The sequence below is a fragment of the Sesamum indicum genome, linkage group LG5 (assembly GCF_000512975.1).
Source record: "Sesamum indicum cultivar Zhongzhi No. 13 linkage group LG5, S_indicum_v1.0, whole genome shotgun sequence".
In the NCBI taxonomy this organism is placed as follows: domain Eukaryota; kingdom Viridiplantae; phylum Streptophyta; class Magnoliopsida; order Lamiales; family Pedaliaceae; genus Sesamum; species Sesamum indicum.
In genome coordinates this window covers 599650-618898 of record NC_026149.1, presented here as the reverse complement: position 1 = coordinate 618898, position 19249 = coordinate 599650, and the positions used below count along the sequence as shown (strand labels likewise).

The following is a 19249-nucleotide window of genomic DNA, read 5'->3' as shown; positions in this document are numbered from 1 at the left end:
TCAGAGGGGTCTTACAAACAGGAAAACCCACAATTCACGAATGCACATTTTCAACCAGTTTATCCTATGGAAAGAGTACCTGCTCGACCAGTGATGTTGGTGGGAACATGTCGTTAACTAGTGTGTGCAACGAAGTGTATGATTTCACGTCAACACGGTTATTAATGGCCACCTCTCCCTGCAAGAGTATAAATAATTCGAGGCGACCCGTAAGGAGAGTGAGATGAAAATTTGAGCATGTTTCACAGCTTTCAAACCATGAGAGAAATGATTACCTTGGGGTTAATTATGAAGATCTTGCCCTTTGGAATCCCAATTTTCCGATAACTGAGCTCATCAGTGTCCCGGTTACCAAAACCCGCATAAAACGGATTATAATCAGGGGGGAAGAGCGCCTTGATATCCTGTAAAATAAGCACTTATAGTACATTAAAGATCAACAATAATGTAGACACAAGCTTGACCTATGAATGGGACATGGCAACATCCAGTTATTGACATTTACCTCTAAACAGGCAATTTTGAATTCATGAGGAGCTCTTCTTATTACTGCAGTGAAGATGATGGAATTAAAATTAGTTTAGTAAACAACAAAAGTCATAATAAGAATTGATCTTCAAGGAAAAGAGGTAGCACCTTCTCGGAACAATGAAGGAAATAAGCCATCGGGGGAAATAACAACGGGTCCACTAGGTAAGCTTTTCCCATCCTGCAAAAGCAATTTTTACAAATTTGACTCATTTGACCGTCTTTTATGGTAATTACATGAACCAAACACTACAAAAGAACCGCAGCCACATCAATTTACATAATAAGAAATTCCATTCCCAAACATATTATAAGAAATATTGATCATCAAAAGCCAAACTACAAACACAAGCCTGCATCTAAATTTCTCTAGGTCAGAGTATAGCATACCTGCTTGAGATTGAATAGAAAACTTTTGGTTAAGTATGATTGAACAATTGCACGTGCACTCAGAAATAAAAGCTGGTATCCATTTTCCTGTAAAAGAAGAACCAGGCACAAGACATTCAGATAAAAACAAAAGGTAATCACATCTTGATACATGCAAACATCCAGCTTTCATCACTCTGTATCGCAGCTTGTAGGGACCTCATGCCAGATTAACCAATACATGCACATTTAGATTGATATCCATGCATCAACACATTTTTTTGCATTTTGGTAGTTCAAGACTTGAAGTTTTCTTGAAAATCAATTATAAGGTCTAAAACCCTGTTTTGGCAGGGATCAAGGAAGATACAAATACATAAAGCATATGATGGCTTTACACCTTGAGAACAGAACATTTGAAGAGATTACCTTTATTGCACAAAAAAGACGAGCTATCCCGGAGTGTGTCCAGTCTTTTCCAACCAAAGGCATAAACTGACCAAGAACATCAGACCTAGAAACGAGCATACAACACTATGAGTTACAGTCAAAACATGTGCGATTGTTATCTGTGTTTGCTTTTGCTTTATTATTCGGTCCCCTTGAAAAGCAGAACCAAAGGAATGCCAAAAAATATGATAGAACCCACTATAGTCAACAGTATAGCTTTTCCAATGCTTAATTTCAGTTTATGGATTTTGAATCCTTATGGCTAAGCCGTGCCCCATTTACTCTGGAATCCCAATAAATCTGCCACCCCCAGAAATCTGTGAATTGTTAAGCTAGTATTAAATTGTGGTAAGCAACTAATTCTGAAATGTCATAGAAAAAAAATAGCTAGATACATGCCACAAAATTAGTAACTGAAGTATGAAAAGTCTTACTTGGTAATTGTCCCATCCACATCAGAGATTACAATTCGAGTATTCCACTTCCACAGGTATATATGAGCTTCGACCTGTTGCAGTAAATTATGACCTAATGGATAAAGGCTTCCGCTCCCAAATAACTATCAATTTATAACCAGGATACAAATCAGGAAAGAATTACCGACCTTTTGGGATCCAAGAACTCTGGTAGAGAAAACAAAATTCACCATATTCTGTCCCTCTTTTAGATTCAAAGATGCAATTTCATCAGTAGTAGGGACATTTGTTCTAATAATTTTCTTGCGGGGAGAGTCGGCAGCCGCACGGGCTGTGGGAGTTGAAACAGCACGGGCTACGGGACTTGACACTGAGCGGGCTAAGGGACTTGAAACACGTTGGCCCTGTGACACAGAGTCTGAATCAACAAAGTTTGATGAGTTACTAACGTTATGCTCAAGTGTCTTGACCCTCCTAAATGGTCTCCAGAGCCTCCATCCGCCTGATTGAGTCGGAGTCGTTGCTGAATCATCTTCCTTGGCTCCTGGGACCTCCTGTTCCACAGGGATTATGTCGTGCACATCAACTGGGAGATCCAAACCATAAGCTGCCATACCAAGAACAATGTGTGCAGCTTTACACCACGGTAAGTACTTCCCCTGTAGTCTAACAATCAGGTTTTCATTCTTCACAATTGACGAGGCTGAAAGTTTAAATTCCTCCAATGATACACAGTTTGCGTTAAAGGCATCTTCTGCTGCATTTAAACCCATTCCAGCATGAAGCAAGTTTCCACAGAGCGATATCTCCAGTTCTGTTGATACATAAATTGTGAAGCAGTACTAAAACAAACTAATTAAAATAACCTAAACAAAAGGATGTTACAAACTTAGTGTTACAGTGACATAAAATATCTTACTTGCCAATAAATCTGATTTCCCATCTTCGATTGAAGCATCAGCATGAGATTCACTTTTACTACATTCATCAGTATGAGATTCCTGATCATTATGCACTCTTTTGGCTGTTGGGTGTGCTTCTAATTGTTTTTGCAATTCCTGATTGTTGCTAACAGATTGAACAGGCATGCTATCAGAACCGTCATGATTCATATGAGAAGTATTTCTTTCATTGGTTGCAGCTTCAACCTGTAACTCTGGCGAAGAGACACTGCCCGGATCTCCAGTATCATGGGTAGACAATTCATTGCTATCTCTCGATATTTCAACATTACCCTCTTCAGTTTCATTTATCGAAGGACTCAGAGGAGACTTTTCATTCAGATCATTAGCAGCCTCAAGAATCTCCACTGAAGAACCCACATTTTCCTGATTGTTGGTTGGAGACTGCAGTTCCAATTCTAGAAGCTCCACACAACTTTTGAAAACCTCACGCCTCTTGAACCTAGTAGTTGTATATTCAGAACTCTCGGTGCAAAGCTCTTTGTCCTGATCAGCTGAGTCCTGAGTTTCTTCCACATGGCACAAATGCTCCCCATCTCCTCCACTAAGCTCTAATTGCTGTTCAGAAGACCGAGTCTCACTGTTTCCTTTGCAAATGTTTTCAGTAGTAACTTCATGTGCTGAGGCATCAAGCTCCCTCAAATAATCAGCATTCCACGGATCCTCAACTCTGTTAAAATTTTCAGTCCCTTCACCTGGGCCAAGGTGAAACTGAGGTGTACCTAATTCCACATTCTCAGCATTTCTCTCAGATGCTGATATAGGTGCTGTTAGTACATGGCCATCCACGCTCACCAAAACTACTTCTGAATTTGAATCCTGTGATTCTAATGCATGTTCCACGCTCTCTAAACTGTTGAACCCACTAGAATCATACTCAGAAAACTCAACTGAACCTTCGATAGAAGACTGTTCATCATGCAGCTCATAAAATATGCCAGAATCAGACTCAACTCTCTCTAACCGGTCCATACCAAGTGTAACACGTTCATCTCGCACCTCTATTTCATCTACTTCATCATTATTAAACTCACTCGCGTCTTGTCCAGAAAAATCATTTTCTTTTGAACCACCGTCACTGTTACTAAAATCAGTGCTATTGTCCTCCCTTCCGTCTTCAAGATTTTCCGAGTCCTTATCCGGATCAACTTCTCTAACAAAATAAGCTTCACCAGAATTATCAAGAAACATATGAAAGTTGGCCTCAACACCATTCACTTCAATTCGCACAACCTTCTCTGCCCCTTTGAGAACACCTTGAAATTTACCGAACCGTACATACCACGGTGTACTCCTAAAAGTTCCATCATTCTGCTGAACAACAATTATGTCAACTGCCCCACCAAATGGATGAAATGGTGTGGCAACTGAGTACACGCCTTGAGTAATAAAGCTGCTAACTTTACCAACCACATTCATTTCTTTTACTTACAAGTACTCACCCCCAAAATTCAAAACTAAGAAAAATGTTTCACCAATTAAAGGGTTATCTTGAAATCCACAATCGACCCCAATACATTCGACCAAGAAATTCCCGCAAAGCAGAACCCTCAATTTTTCAGTTCTTGCAATTTGCAGTATCTGCATGCAGTATAAAAATGATCATGCAAATATTCTTTCGATTGTCTCAGCCATCGAAATAGCCCAAACCATCCCACTATCAGTATAATTGTGGGTCAACTACAGCCCTAAGCACATGATTCACATCAAACATTTATTTGAAAAAACAAAGGAAGAAGAAGAAAAATCAGTGCAACAAAAAAAATAAAATATTCAAATTCTTCTTGAAATGCAAGAAAAACAAAAAAAATACTTCTTGAAAATGCAAGAAAAACCAAAAATACAAACTTACATATCCAAGAATTGGCGAACTTCCCTGAGAAAAAATCGTGCCCGGAAGATTGATAGTTGAATTGATTGTATTTGACAGCTGAAGAAGCTGAATAGAATCGTCGAAATTTTTTCTCCGAGAAGACTCCAAGAATGTACTTCCGAGGGTCGTTTATTTTCTCTCTCTAAAATGGTAGGTGAGAGAGAGTGGTGAATTTTCTATTTTCTTGAACTTCCACTTCCTTCATATGGTGCTGTGTTGTTTGGGCGCTCCCACCCACCTACAAATCTCATTAAAACGACATCTTTTTATTTTCTTTTTCTCTTTTTTCCCCTTCTCGAGCTTCTTTAATTTGGACTCTCAGAGAAAATTTTTAATAATAAAATAGGCCACACTTTACTCGATTTAAATAAAATATTAATTCTTTACCCAATATATATATATATGCTCTAATAATCATATATACCCTTGTATTAATAGCATTACAATAATATTATTTTTAAAAAAAAAGCGGCTTGAATCATATTATTAATAAGCATTATAGAGAAGGTAATGAAATTTAGCTTAATTTTAAAATTAAGGTCTCATGATTTTTTTTTTAAATTATAGGTATCAATCCCACCAAATTTTTAAATATTAATTTTATTTTATTAATAATTATTAATTAATAATTAAATATAGTTATTTTATATTAATAATTAGTATATAATTATTGTTAAATATAGTTACTTAATTATTACAATCTATTTATTTAAAAAAATAACTAATTAGTGGTTTGTGGGAGTGTGGGCTAATCATTATTTGTACAAGTTATCCATTACATGTAATTATTAGTGTTAACTACACTTCAACTTTAACAATGTTGATTGACTCCCATGTCTAATATTTCATACATCAAATCTTTAAATATTTTTATCAATAATATTAATGAAAAGAACAAAAATATCCCCTTGTTATAGGATAAAGATCGGCATGTTTTTTATTCGGGCAGTCGGTTGCACTCAATGACCTGCAAACTATGATTATTGATTATCATATCATAGAAATTCGGCACAACACTTGAATTTGTATAATTACAGATATTTGACTCTCTAAACGTACATCGTTAACCGTTAACATTTTAACAATGTATTCTTCACTTTTTTTTGGATCTCATTTTAAAAATCGATTTCGGAGACCACTCAATAAATCTAACCATTTATCCTTATTTTTCAAAGTTCAAAGATTACGTTAGTAACAACCTGGATGTCCCGAAATAACTTAATTTGAAGATCATGGTGTAAAATGAATAACGCTCCCGTTTAAAATGTAGCGACAAGTTCGGGCATTACTGTCCGAATAGAGGAGTACCAATGTTTGTGAAATGAAATGTCCCCAAATATAGACAACCTTAAATCCAGAAGGTCGGAAGGAAGAGTAAAATGGGTTCTCAGGATTTTGGGGTCAAATCAGAATTATCATATAAATAGGGGACTATAATGTTATTTTCCTAAAATTTTCATTCTGGTCCAGTGGTTAGTCGGTGACACTCTCCCCCTATGTTTGGATTCGGTTTTGGGCCATCTCTGAGATGGCCCAAAACCAATTTAATGTTTGGCTTTACAAATTTATCCGGTTTTTATCTGATTTTGAGGCATTTTGTAATAGTGAGTCCCATTTAACAAACGTATTTTTTTTATCAGACGGGCCCACTGCTCTTGGAGGAGGGGATTTTAGTGGGGCCCCCATGATGTGGATTGCACCCCTTTTGAATTGTATCTTCCAACCCATTTCATTATTATTATTATTATAATTAATTAACAAGTACAATAGTACTACAATTGGTGTTATTATTTATGTGGATTTTCAAATTATAAAAAATTGAAGGATGCATTAGAGGGTTGATATACATGTTAGATGTATAATATTTTTTCCGGTGAGATTTATATTTGATTTTTAAATACAAATATATTTTATTTTAACTACTTAATATTTTGTACGTAATATTTTTTACATCATTGGAATAATTAAAAATTTAAAAAAATACAAAATAATATAACAATCTTACGCAGTTAATTCATATATTACATTATTTGAATAATATATTTAAATTTATCACCTCGAACAGAACGTCTAACAAAAAATATTGTTAATCCATTACTAGAGTGCATTTAATTATTTATAAAAGTGTATTTACATAAATTATTATTTTTCATTTCCATACATATATAATTAGAAAATAATATTTATTTTAATCCACTCACAACTAAATAAATTATATACATTTTTATACATATATATATAAATATATATAAAAAAGAGACATGATTTGACAACAAACAGTACTTTTTGTCTCCCCACTACCCAACATCAAACATACCATACTTATTTTATATTATCTCCAAAAATAAATCCAAACATACACACTATCTCTAACTTATTTTTATTTATCTTTGTTTTTCTCTCTCTATCTCCACAAAATACCCAAAAACAAGTTAAAAACAAAACCAAACATAATGTCCATTTTCCAGTTTCCACCCATCCAATCGCACCACTCCACCAGATCTAAGGGATAAAAACAAAAGCCCGTTATCGTAAATTTCACCCCCCGCAGCCGCTTCTCTTTCATTCTCCTCCGCGCAACGGCAGCATTCAGCCTCCGGCGAACAGTCGAAATGGGGAGACTACCCTCACTCCTCCTCTTCCTCCTTCCCGTCCTCCTCCTCCCGCTAACCTCAGCCGAGATCAAAACCCTAAAGATCACCTCGGACACCCGGCCTATGATTCTGTTTGAGCGATTCGGCTTCACTCACACCGGCCAAGCCACAATCGCCGTCTCCTCCGTATCCGTGGTCTCCTCTGTCGGTGCAACCGACCCATCTCGGTTGGGTTTCTTTCTTCTCTCCGAAGAATCCCTAATCCAAGTCCTCCTGGAGCTGCAGACAAACCCTTCCTTTTGCGTCCTCGACTCAAAATACGTTAATCTGCTCTTTACTTTCCGCGATCTCTCCCCGCCGCCGGACTCCTCTTTTAACCACTCTTATCCTATCACTGCTCCAAATGAGTACTCGCTATTTTTTGCCAATTGTGCGCCGCAATCTACGGTGTCGATGGATGTGCGCACCGAGCTTTATAACTTTGATGGCAGAGAGAAGGACTTTTTATCCGCTGGGTTAACTCAGTTGCCGACTTTGTTTTTCTGCTTTTTCGTTATTTATTTTGCTTTTTTCGCGTTCTGGATTTACATTTGTGTGAAAAGTATAAGGTCCGTGCATAGAATTCATATGCTTATGGGGGTTTTGCTTATTATGAAGGCGTTGAATTTGCTTTGTGCGGCTGAGGATAAGCATTATGTAAAGATTACCGGGACGCCACATGGATGGGACGTGTTGTTTTACATTTTTCAGTTTATTAGGGTCGTGTTGTTGTTCACGGTGATTGTTTTGATTGGTACCGGATGGTCCTTTTTGAAGCCAGTTTTGCAGGAGAGGGAGAAGAAGGTGTTGATGATTGTGATCCCATTGCAAGTTTTGGCAAATGTAGCATCTATTGTGATAGGGGAGACGGGACCTTTTATAAAGGATTGGGTGACTTGGAATCAGGTCTTCTTGTTGGTGGATATTATTTGTTGTTGTGCCGTTATTTTTCCAATTGTATGGTCCATTAGGTCCTTGAGGGAGACATCTAAGACTGATGGGAAGGCTGCGAGGAATCTTGCGAAGTTGACCCTTTTTAGGCAGTTCTATATTGTGGTTATTGGCTACTTGTATTTCACGAGGATTGTAGTGTTTGCCCTACGCACAATCGCTGCTTATAAGTACCAGTGGGTGTCTAATGCTGCTGAGGAGATTGCCAATCTTGCGTTTTACGTGGTGATGTTTTACATGTTTAGACCTGTTGATAAGAACGGCTACTTTGTACTTGATGAGGATGAAGAAGCAGCAGAATTAGCTCTTCGTGATGAAGAATTTGAGCTTTGAAGTTGGCCATCACCTGGCCTCACACTTACGGATTGTGAGTGATTTAGCAAGTTTATAGATTAGATTTGCTGCAAACTCTGATTTATGTAGCTGTCACTTCTTTTGTTTCTTTTAATTTCTTGTAGAGAAACAATCAAGTTTACTTGAGAAACCCTTCGCCCTCTCGGAAATGGAAATGTTGTTGGTTGCACGACTCTCACTGTCCCTTCTCTTTGTTCACTTAGTACAAGTTTTCCTCAACTACTGATTTCTGGAAGTTCGTTACTTCTGTCCCTGAATATTTCTGTTAAATTCATTAGTTCCTTAAGCAGGAAACAATTATTATTCAGTTGTGCTGTTAATCCTCCTTGTTCCTTTCTTCAATAATGCCAATCTTGTGGTTTGCCAGTGAATCCATCCTTACGTTGTACAAGTTTGTATCATTATTGCATCAAGTAACCACCAATAACATGCGAGAACAATTTGCTGGCTTTTGACTGTGGACGCGTCTCTACCTGCATATTTTGTTTGATAGCTTGAACATTGTAGGAAATCTTCTGCTTGAACCTGACTTGTTATCAATCTTACTTTGTTATTCTGTGGGTTGTTGGTAGAGCCATGGAGGAAGCTTACTTAACCACTTATATGTGCTGGAAGCTCGTCATTTGTCTTGATGCATGCTTCTTTTTCCCCTTTCCAAATCTGCTAAACCATCCTTCCTTGATATTCTATTGTGTGCATTAACAAATCTGCAGATTAGGTGCTCTATGCACGTGGCTGTTGGCTTAAGAATGTGCAAGGCTATGATATCTGTAGGAATATGAAATGAATTCTGATTCATTGTATGATGAAATGGTTGTGTTGAACCAAAGCTAAGCCAGCTCACATTTAGGAAAAACCTCTTCATTCTGTATGAACTTCTTGATGTTTCATTAGTTGGCTCATAAATTTCAAATTCTCAAAGATTTGTAAGTTTTGCATTATTTGAGGTTGATGATATGCCATTTCACAAGCAAAATATCACGTACTAATGTCTTCTTTTTCTCCCCCGCCGTCCCCGTCCCCGTCCCTTTTTTTTCTCATTGAAAATATATTAATTTAGCATCATAGTATCATATAAAATACAATTTTATTTACTAAAATAGCGGAAATGCTCACAAGTTATAAAGAAATGCACTTCTTTTCAATACTCCCTAGAACTCAAGCAATTGCTGAAGCCTGATCAATGATTTTGTGCGAGTTTGAAATTGAGTTCTGCCCAAATCACCTTTTCGTAACTTTGGCCTCTCTTGTCTTTTAATCCGACAGAATAGCAGGTCAAAATACTTAATTTCATAATAATTAACAAAAACTTGTTTAAATAGTCCCATCACAAGTAGAAATATCTGCGACTCCACCAAATATTTTTTTCTTTTTAATTTTTGAGTTGGTCCGCGACTCCCATTTTTTCTTTTTAATTTTTTTATATAAATAATATTTATTCTTATACTTATTTATAATTTTAAATTTACACATTGTAATTAATAACAATTTTAAATTTATTCTATAATATTTATTAAATAATTAAACAATTAATATTCTACTAATTATAGTAAATAATAATTATATTTATTATTATTTCTTATAATTATTAATTTTAATAATTTATTAACTATAATTAATAATAAATATAACTTTTTAATCTGAACTAATAAGATAATTAAATTAAAACACATTTAAATAGTTTACTAGTCGTAATAAACAATAATATTAAAAGTTTACTATTTAAAAATTTTCAATTAACTATTAGATTATTTATCGTGGAAGGCTCCGCATTGGCGCATTCGATCGTCTTAAAGTATCTTCTTTTTGTTGGGCTTGTTGTCTTTGACGCGTTTGCTGTCAATCCATCTTTGAATATGTGATGTTTGATTTCGACCAGGATGTGTAGAAGTATGAATAATAGTGTCGTGGATTCTCAACTATATATTGAGAATGGTGCGATAACATAACACGTCGTTTCGTTTTGTCTCATCACCTACTAATAGGTGTGTGGAAAGTGGGTACCAACTTGGAGATGCATGCATGATAGACAATGTGGTAGGTTGTATAATATAAAATATTTTATTTATATTGAAATTTATATTTTCTTCATATTTCAGGCTCAACAGATACAATCCTTTTATATAAATACTCAACCTAGACCAACAGATGTCGAAGGTCTCAATATGTTGCCATACAGAAAGATGCCACAATAGACAATATTTTGAGTTCGTCATGCATTCAAAAGAAAATCCACCAACAAATGAAAATACTCTTTTCGCATCACACAAATAAAGGAGAAGTTGTAGTCGAATATCTACTAGTTCAATTGAATGTAATAAGTTGGGGTTATTCTATAATGTATACACCTCAAGATTACTATGTGGCTCAACCACCACAATAAGATGATTTGTTTGAATCAGTTTCACATATGCCAAATCATACAAAATCTTATTCTACACATGTTAATGTTGATATTGGCGTTGGCATTAATCAACCATATACATCATAATATAACATTTCACCAATTCCAATTCCCTCATTTAGTGCATATGATGATCATGTGGAGTCCAATTTTGCAACAACATCAAGTTGGTTGTATATTAATATCGATGATGATGATAATTAACAAAATGAACCAAAACAGGATGTGGTTGAGAAAATAAGAAGACCTCGACGCCAGCGCCACCGACGCAATTGTGGGACGGGGCAATCATTTTAAACATTTATATGTAATTATCATAATATTTGTAACAGTTGACCATATCTTTTTTATTAATAAAATTTTAAGATTATTATTAATTATAGTTAATGAATTCTTAAAATTAATAATTATAAAAAGTATTAGTAAATATAATTATTATTTATAATAATTAGTAAGTTATTAAATGTTTAGTTACGTATTAAATATTATAGAATAAATTCAAAGTTATTATTAATTACAATTTATAAATTTAAAATTATAAATAAGTATAAGAAATAAATATAATCTATACAAAAAAATTAGAAAAAAAAGGAAAAAGAAAAATACCTGTACGCAACTCGCATTATTAATATTATATATTTTTTATAATAAAAAATAATTTGAGCCCATTTTTGTGACGTAAGAAAATATTTTCTATCTGTGCTAATATGAAGAGGGGAGAACAGAAGCGCAAACCCGAGCTGAGTTGGAGCCCAACTTGAAGTCCAACCCAATGGGTCCATGAAAAAGGTAATAAATTGGTAGCTATAAAGCGGAAAGTTCAACGACGTGGACCACGCTACTTCTGCTGCACCTTCAATCTACCAAATTTTGTTGAAACTCATACATACATAAATTATTCCGTATTCCACTCCAAATCCCTCATCAATGCTCACCTCGTACTTATATATTTCTTTTTTATTATTATTATTATATATAGTGAGTCATAGTATTATAGGAACAAGCAACCATGTAACTTATAATTGTTGGTCTTTTGTTGTTGTCGTTTGTTCAACCACTAACTAATTACTAACTGCTGCCTAATTCCCCATCCATCACCTAATCACAAGAATGAAGAACGCACTGATTTAACAAGATTCCTCACTGTGTATACGTCCTTGTAAGCGATGAGTGACTGTCTTTTTTATTGGCGACCTGCCTACATCCACGAGGTTCGGCAACGTGCCTACGTCATCACTCCGCTCCACCCCAACATCTGTCCTTTATTTGGTATATGAGTCATACCTAACAAATTAAACTACCCTCTCCTGATGTTTGGTAAAATTATGCATAAATATTCTATAATTTGAAAAATTAAATCTGTCCTCGAATTTTTTCTGTCTAACAAATATGTAATTCATTAAATTTATTACTGATTTATTCATAAAAGTGAAAAAGTATCTCCATTCATGCATTAAGATGTGAAGGTGTATAAGGGTAATTTAGTTATAAAAAGTTTGTTTTGACATACAATAAGTTATTAATAAGTCAATTGTGGGTCAATATAGTTTCATCCAGTTTGTTTTTATTAGTATCAGCAAATCTAATAAATTTTGGGTAACGATGGAATTTATTTATTAAATAAAAATAAACTTAAACAACAGTAAATATAAATTTTCAAATTATATATGTAATTATATTAAAGTTTAATTGAGTAGGATGTGATTGTCCCTTTTATAATTTATGTAGATGAGCTGAATAGAATTATATGAAAATATGTATATGGTAACTCCTTTAACTACCAACGGACAAACTTTTGTCTGCTTTGGAAGGGCATCCCAATTTCTTTTGCTGCGTCTTTGGAACTTTTGCCTTTTTTTTCCCCAAACATATTTTATATTAAATAATGAAGATTATTTTAATTTCCTTTTTTAATTAATACGGTAAAATTATGTAACACCCCCTGCAGATTTTTCTTCCTGAAATTTATTATGCTTTGATAACACCAAGTAATTACGTGATTTATTAATTTTAGACTGTGTTTCGATTGTCGAATTTGAACTCATAATTTCAAAATTTTAGTAATATTTTTTTTGGATTTGTTGTAAATTTGGTTTGTATTTTGTTAAATATTGATGAATTTTAAATTTTTTTAGTAGAATTTTTCTTTTAAATTCAAATCCATCTATCCAAACGTAACCTTATTAAATTATATACTAATTAAATAACAAGAACATCACATAGACCCTGTAATATAAAAAATGAGTAAAAATATTATTGTAATTCTTTTTAGAAAATTACCCCATATATATTAGCAATTCTTAAGGTAACAAAGATTATATTCCAAACAAACAATTATAATGTAGAATAATATAATCAAATCACAAAAATTGCAAAATAGAACAGAAAACGAAAAGCAAAAAAAAAAAAACCTCATTAAATTTCTCGAGATAAGCTATAAGGCTATATGCCGTGATCCATAACATCTACGGTGGCAGAGCAAAACAGCAGCCGCCGGAACGCGGCAGACAACACCGAACTTGAATACTCCTTGACTCTCCTCAGCACAACGCGCCGCCGCCGGCCGCCGTTCCTCCTCCTCCACGGGACATCTCCCTTCTCCTTTTTTCCGGCAACCACCCTCTCCCTCACCTTGACAAAACATTTCATGGTTCTTTCAGGCACCGTCTCCTTTCTCGAAAACGTGTAGCTTCGGAGGTACATCTGCCTGCATGAAACGCTGTCCACCACCCTACTCTGCAGCCGGGCTCCGCCGTGGTCCGCGGCGGACTTCACGAACTCGGCGTCGGACTCCGGCCACTTGTAGAGGTTGACATAATTGGCCCTGACCGGAGTTCTCGCGTCATTCACACAGTCCGATATGCAGATTCTGCTCATTTATTCTTATACAAATCTTGAAATAAGAATATATTTGGATTTGAAAGAGCGAAGAAGAAGTGTAGAAATGTGAAAGTGTTGATTATTATATACTACTTGCTTAGCATTAATTAAAGAGTTTGGCTTCTTTTCTTTTTTTCCCCCTTACTTATTTCCTATACTTGAGAGTATTTTAGTCCACATTCTTATCTCAAAGATCTACCATTTTAATATTTTCAAAGTATTAATGGAACTCATTTGTTGTATCTATATCATAATATTTTAAAATAAATATCAATTAAAAGTTAAATAAATTGATTGATAATTAAGTTTTGAAATAAAAGCTTCAAGACCTTGAATTAATATTTGCAGAGAAGAGTGAGAGAGTTATTTTAAATACAGGGATTGTAAATCGTATATATTTAAATTAATAAATTTTAATCGGTCATATTATTGTTTACAGACACAAAATTTGTGTGAATAGTTGCATTTCACGTGATGATAATATCACATATAATCTAATGATGGGTATTTTTATGTGGGTATAAAATCATATAAGCGGCATCACCAGGCGCCTACTGTGACGTCACTCATTCAACTTACTTAAATTCAGTTTAATCCAACTGAGCCACACACCCAAGATCTTCACTCTGTTGGGCCTTTATAGTGCTGCACAGTTTTGATTTAATTGGGCCCTGGGTCCAAATCAAGATTTTATCCACTTTGAGCCTAAATCCTGTCTTCTCAGTTTCTGACCATTGAAATTCCCGTCACTGATTAGTCCGGTTTTCCATAAATGTTACAGGCGGCGGTGGTGGTGGCAGCTCAGTCCCCACCGTGTTTTGCTGCCGTGCGAGCGGCGGCGAGCAAGAGGCCACCCTCGCAGACTCCGAAGAGAACCCAACGCCAGAAGCCGACCACAATCGCCACGCAGGGGTTCGGGGGCAAGAAGAAAGATCCTGTGTGGCAGTGCGTACAGAACTGTGGAGCTTGCTGCAAGCTCGACAAGGGCCCCACTTTTCCTTCCCCTGATGAAATCTTCGACGACCCTTCTGACATCCAGGTCTAGCTTCCATAACCTTCTTGCTTGATAAGCATGATTATGTATGTTCTGTGTGTATCAGTTAAGGATTCGTCCTCTGTATGTATATATATATATATATACACTTGAGTTGTGTATGTATAGGTGAAGAGAGTATTGTAGTGTTGAATACGTGGATGTTTGTTTTCAGTTGTATAAAAGCTTGGTTGGTGAAGACGGGTGGTGCATCCACTATGATAAGAGCTCAAGAAAGTGTTCCATTTATGCTGGTGAATGCATTTTCTTTGTCAATTCCTTGAGCTTACGTTGTAATTGCGCTGGAAAATAATATTTTTTGTCCCATAATTCAGCATCTTTTCGTTTTTGGTTCATTTAAGCATATGGGACTACTGGTTCATTTGATTTAGGGAGAATGTAATGGACCAAATGTGTAAAAGTCCTAACGGCCACGTCCCACGCAAGTCGAATATGTATTAGAATATCCAACAGAAACGTGTTCTGAGACCAAAAGTCCTATTTTCAGAAGTTATAGGATCAAAAAGTGAAAATTACGTCATTAATTGAACTAAATGTGGATATAATCTAAATTACGGAACAAAAAATGTTATTTCCCCTAATTGTGCTCTTTTCATATTTCAACTTTTGTTTCTTGCTTTTGGCTGTAGAGCGTCCGTATTTTTGCCGAGTTGAGCCAGAGGTTTTCGATACATTATACGGGATAGACAAGAAAAAGTTCAACAAGGAGGCTTGCAGGTATGCTAACCTCAACCCTTTTAGTTTAAGCTTTTGGTCTCGTGAATTGTGGAAACGGACAGTTTGGGATTTGTATTTAGTTATTGTAATGCATTCACTTCAGTTGCTGTGTGGACACAATTAAAGCTGTTTATGGAACACAGTCAGAAGAGCTGGAGAAGTTCAACCATGCTGTATGGAGTAGCAGTTCAAGATGATGAATCTTGCAGGTCTGTCTCTAGATTTATCCTTTGACATACGGATGGTTCTTGTAAAGAAACAAAATGCAAGAATAGTTTCAATGGCAACATTCCTCCAAAATTTCAGCATTTGCAGAGTTGTTTGAAGTTCGTATGCTTCATCTGTGTCAAAACATGTGAAGTTCGTATGCTTCACACCTATGCTTCTAGTTTTGTAGGAAACTTGCCCCCTTGCTGTGGACAATTTTAATATACAAAAAGAAAAAATGAAGTTGTGAAAAGAATTGAGTACAATTATCTCAAACTGAACTAAGAGGGCCGATACCCAATTCATCCTCAATGTCGTCACCTTCTTCGAACAGTCTGAGGAAACGTGCCTGTTCTTGCTGCCTCTTTCTTTTCTGCCAGTACTTATAAGCAGTTATGAAGCCAGCAATTACCACGCCTGAGACTAAAACAGCGACAATGGTGACCACAATCCAGTGCATCCCTTTGAAGTAGTTTTTCTCATTAGAGAAATACTCTGCATCTGTCAAATGAGTACAAGTAAAATAGTCATAAGTTTACTTAAGATGTACGTAATCTGCATTCAGTAGAACAACACGAACCATGTTTGGCGTAAGAAACATAGGAATAAGTATGTTGATACCCCTCATGAAATGGTCAAAGTACTAGGAATTAGTATATTTGTTAGATGAGAAGGTAGTTGGAAAGGGCAAAAGAACATATTTGCCCGTCTGATGGGTCAAGGGGGGAAAATGGCCAGTTCGTTATTTCCTAGTTTGGATTAGAAATTTTTCCAAAATAGAGATTTTGACAATCTTTTAGATTTTAGATATTATTGCCACCTGGAAAGAAAGGTGTTGTTCTATATGAATATTTAAAACCACATCTTATATAAATTGAGATGCCCTTATGCCACAAGCCTAATAAATCGTTAGCAAATGCAGGAACAACATATAAAGCCCTAATTCAGGTTATCAAAATGAGAGACGAGGAGAAAGATGAAATAAAGACTCACCATTTGCAAGAGAGACACATTCTGGACATAGAAATGTAGCATTAATCTCCTTTTCCTTGAGATGAACATATTTGCCATCAGACCTCGTGAAATCAGATGCACAAAATTCCCATTCATCAAATGGAGTCATTGTAGTGATGGCATCCTTCTCATAGAATCCACAACGCTTGCACTTTATATCTTTAAGTTCTGTTAGAGGCTGGAATAAATGAAAGAATTTTATCATCACCATTTAAGGTTTTACTCCAGATGCAACAGATAGAAAAGCTAAATATCATTGAGTTTCTGGAATAGCCAATTATCAAACAACCACCAAATACTAATTGGCGGAACAAGTCACCAACAGCTTATCATGGCAACCAAATAGGAGACAAGAACACTAGTTAGATACTTGTGTAATATTCTGAGTCACCAAAACTCTTGAGGAAGAAATCCTTTAGTTTAACTTAATGCTACTTCCGGAACAATAGATATTTGGCAACTATAGAATGAACAGCTGTTGATAGAGGATGGAAGGAGCAAACAACTTTTGAAGCAGTAAGATGATTCCTTTCAAAGGACAGATGATCAAGCATTACGAAACTGCAGGAAAGAAACAAGCGATTACATTTAGCGGGAGAAAATAAAAGCATTAGCTAATTGGGGAAAACAAGAACGCTGTCCAAGCTGATGGTCATGAGAACCCTCCAAATGTATGTACTAAGTAAGAGATACTTCAAGCTTTCTAGTTCTACAACAAATTACAGTAAGTGATAACAGAGCAAAAATATTTCAGATACAATCACTCTGTGGACTCCATGGACTCCAATTTTCCGGAGGAAATACAATATTGTAAAAATCAACTGAGGCATCAAATGTGAAAAGCATGCCTATGACTTTTACACTTAGAAACACCATACCAAAGGCTAAACAATTAGCAATTTGAATATGGACAATCATAGGCCATTACCTGCCAAGATTCTTCACCTTTGAAGGTATACAGGACATGCTTTTCTTTCACATCTGGTAAAACTATTGAATGCTCCCCTTTACATTGAAAGGAAACTGTCTTCTTGGCTGGAAGCCAATCATGGGTTTTGTATATCAAAATAGAATCAAGTGTAACGACTGCAGCTGATATTAGCACTGTTGGCAGGGGAAAAAATAAGCAGATAAGAAACGTACCAACAAGTCACAAGCATAACTTCAGAAGAATTAAAAATAGCATTTATACCTTTTCCATTCACATTTCAACCTAAGGAAGAAAACATCTCCATATATCTTTACTCAACAAGGCCCCAAAACCAAGAGTTCTTGCGTTTGAACCCGAATAATGTATATATTAGTCTACTTATTTGATAATTTCTTACATTAGTATTTGATATCTTCATGTTCTGAGCATTGTAATTGTTTGGATGTAATGAATGATAAGTCTGTATATGTTTCCTCAGACAAAAAAAAAAAAGAGAATAAAGAAAATCTCTCTAATTCACAAATAAAATTTCATAACTCAAAAATTGATTCCTTTATCAGCAATGCGTTTCCACCAAGTGCACGACAAAAAGATTAAACAAAACTTACATTTTACAAGCAAAGACAGAAACGCCATAATTACACCTCTACAAATCCAAATGCATTGTAATTCAACAAGATATCATTAATCATCTCCAAAGACAAACACAATCAGATGAAAATTTCGCGTGAAACTCCCTCGCATATTAACAGAATGGGCAAAATCTTTACCTGGAGAGTAGCTGAGAAGAATCGTGCATGAGAACAAACATAGATACGGAACCCTCGGCGCCGAACGTCGGCGTATCCTCGTACCTTTCATCTTCGCCGCCCCCATATTCCGATCAATGAGTAAGATTAGAAAACGTAATCAGTTCAATGGGATCGAATCGGAAGAAGAGAGCTGAGGTTCGCGCGTGAACAACTGTCGCTTTTGTTTAAGGTTGTGCGCTTCGCAGTCAAGGTTGTACCGCACAAGGATTCAGTTGGAGACGGTTAGTGAGAATTTTCCAGTTAGTTGGGTATTTCCCAAAATAAACAAAGAAAAAATGAAGAAATACAACGGTGTAAATCTCTATTCGCTTCTGAAATTTTCATTATTGTTATTATCATTATTTATTTATTTATTTTTAATTCCAGATTTACTCTTTTACTCGATTTAGATTTTTTTTTAAAACAATGATTTAGATTATATTATTATTATTATCGTCAATTTTTTTGTTATATAAGTTGAGTTTGAGAACTGAATTTTAATTCTTTCATCTACCTTTATTTTTGGAGAATAGATGATCGCATTGAATTTTCTATTCTAAATTATGTTGCATTTTTTGTTCCATTTAATATATACATTCCACTTATATAAAGATGACATTATGTATTTTATTTAAAATAATTATATTATATCCTAACCTATGGTCTATTTACATAACCCACCATTGACTTTTGAAAAGTTACACATACACCTATC

At 35.4% G+C, this 19249-nt stretch overlaps 5 protein-coding genes across 5 annotated transcripts in view; 2 read left to right on the top strand and 3 right to left on the bottom strand.

Annotated features, from left to right (window-relative positions):
- The window catches only part of LOC105161430 (phosphatidate phosphatase PAH1), a gene marked incomplete in the record, with an annotated part of 5176 nt that extends 337 nt beyond the window's left edge, over positions 1-4839 (bottom strand). Inside the window, 10 exon segments of the mRNA XM_011079112.2 lie at positions 80-178; positions 276-404; positions 506-549; positions 637-709; positions 919-1005; positions 1327-1411; positions 1782-1855; positions 1952-2577; positions 2683-4306; positions 4578-4839. Of these exon segments, the coding sequence (XP_011077414.2) occupies positions 80-178; positions 276-404; positions 506-549; positions 637-709; positions 919-1005; positions 1327-1411; positions 1782-1855; positions 1952-2577; positions 2683-4144 (2679 nt within the window).
- Positions 7056-8714, top strand: LOC105161429 (protein GPR107). The gene has a single exon (XM_011079110.2). The coding sequence runs from the start codon at positions 7211-7213 to the stop codon at positions 8513-8515; it is 1305 nt and encodes a 434-aa protein (XP_011077412.1). The 5' UTR covers positions 7056-7210; the 3' UTR covers positions 8516-8714.
- On the bottom strand, positions 13383-13817 carry LOC105161490. The gene has a single exon (XM_011079187.1). It carries the CDS (start codon positions 13815-13817, stop codon positions 13383-13385), a length of 435 nt encoding a protein of 144 aa, XP_011077489.1.
- LOC105161428 lies at positions 14495-15924 on the top strand. The gene is made up of 4 exons (XM_011079108.2): positions 14495-14859; positions 15029-15107; positions 15504-15591; positions 15695-15924. Exons 1-4 carry the CDS (start codon positions 14593-14595, stop codon positions 15786-15788), a joined length of 528 nt encoding a protein of 175 aa, XP_011077410.1. The 5' UTR covers positions 14495-14592; the 3' UTR covers positions 15789-15924.
- Positions 15909-18793, bottom strand: LOC105161426. Its single transcript, XM_011079107.2, has 4 exons — positions 18514-18793; positions 17741-17916; positions 16792-16990; positions 15909-16299 (listed from the first exon to the last, which is right to left on the bottom strand). The coding sequence occupies exons 1-4, from the start codon at positions 18617-18619 to the stop codon at positions 16070-16072; spliced, it is 711 nt and encodes a 236-aa protein (XP_011077409.1). The 5' UTR covers positions 18620-18793; the 3' UTR covers positions 15909-16069.

What these genes read in the sequence shown, in the direction of transcription:
- LOC105161429 (XM_011079110.2), top strand. Translation starts at nt 7,211, where the DNA reads ATGGGGAGACTACCCTCACTCCTCCTCTTCCTCCTTCCCGTCCTCCTC.
- LOC105161490 (XM_011079187.1), bottom strand. Translation starts at nt 13,817, where the DNA reads ATGAGCAGAATCTGCATATCGGACTGTGTGAATGACGCGAGAACTCCG.
- LOC105161428 (XM_011079108.2), top strand. Translation starts at nt 14,593, where the DNA reads ATGTTACAGGCGGCGGTGGTGGTGGCAGCTCAGTCCCCACCGTGTTTT. An exon ending in ACGACCCTTCTGACATCCAG is followed by an intron (nt 14,860 to 15,028) that starts GTCTAGCTTCCA and finishes GTTTGTTTTCAG; the next exon opens with TTGTATAAAAGCTTGGTTGG. An exon ending in AAAGTGTTCCATTTATGCTG is followed by an intron (nt 15,108 to 15,503) that starts GTGAATGCATTT and finishes TTTTGGCTGTAG; the next exon opens with AGCGTCCGTATTTTTGCCGA.
- LOC105161426 (XM_011079107.2), bottom strand. Translation starts at nt 18,619, where the DNA reads ATGGGGGCGGCGAAGATGAAAGGTACGAGGATACGCCGACGTTCGGCG. An exon ending in AAGGTGAAGAATCTTGGCAG is followed by an intron (nt 16,991 to 17,740) that starts GTAATGGCCTAT and finishes CATTTATTCCAG; the next exon opens with CCTCTAACAGAACTTAAAGA. An exon ending in ATGTGTCTCTCTTGCAAATG is followed by an intron (nt 16,300 to 16,791) that starts GTGAGTCTTTAT and finishes CTCATTTGACAG; the next exon opens with ATGCAGAGTATTTCTCTAAT.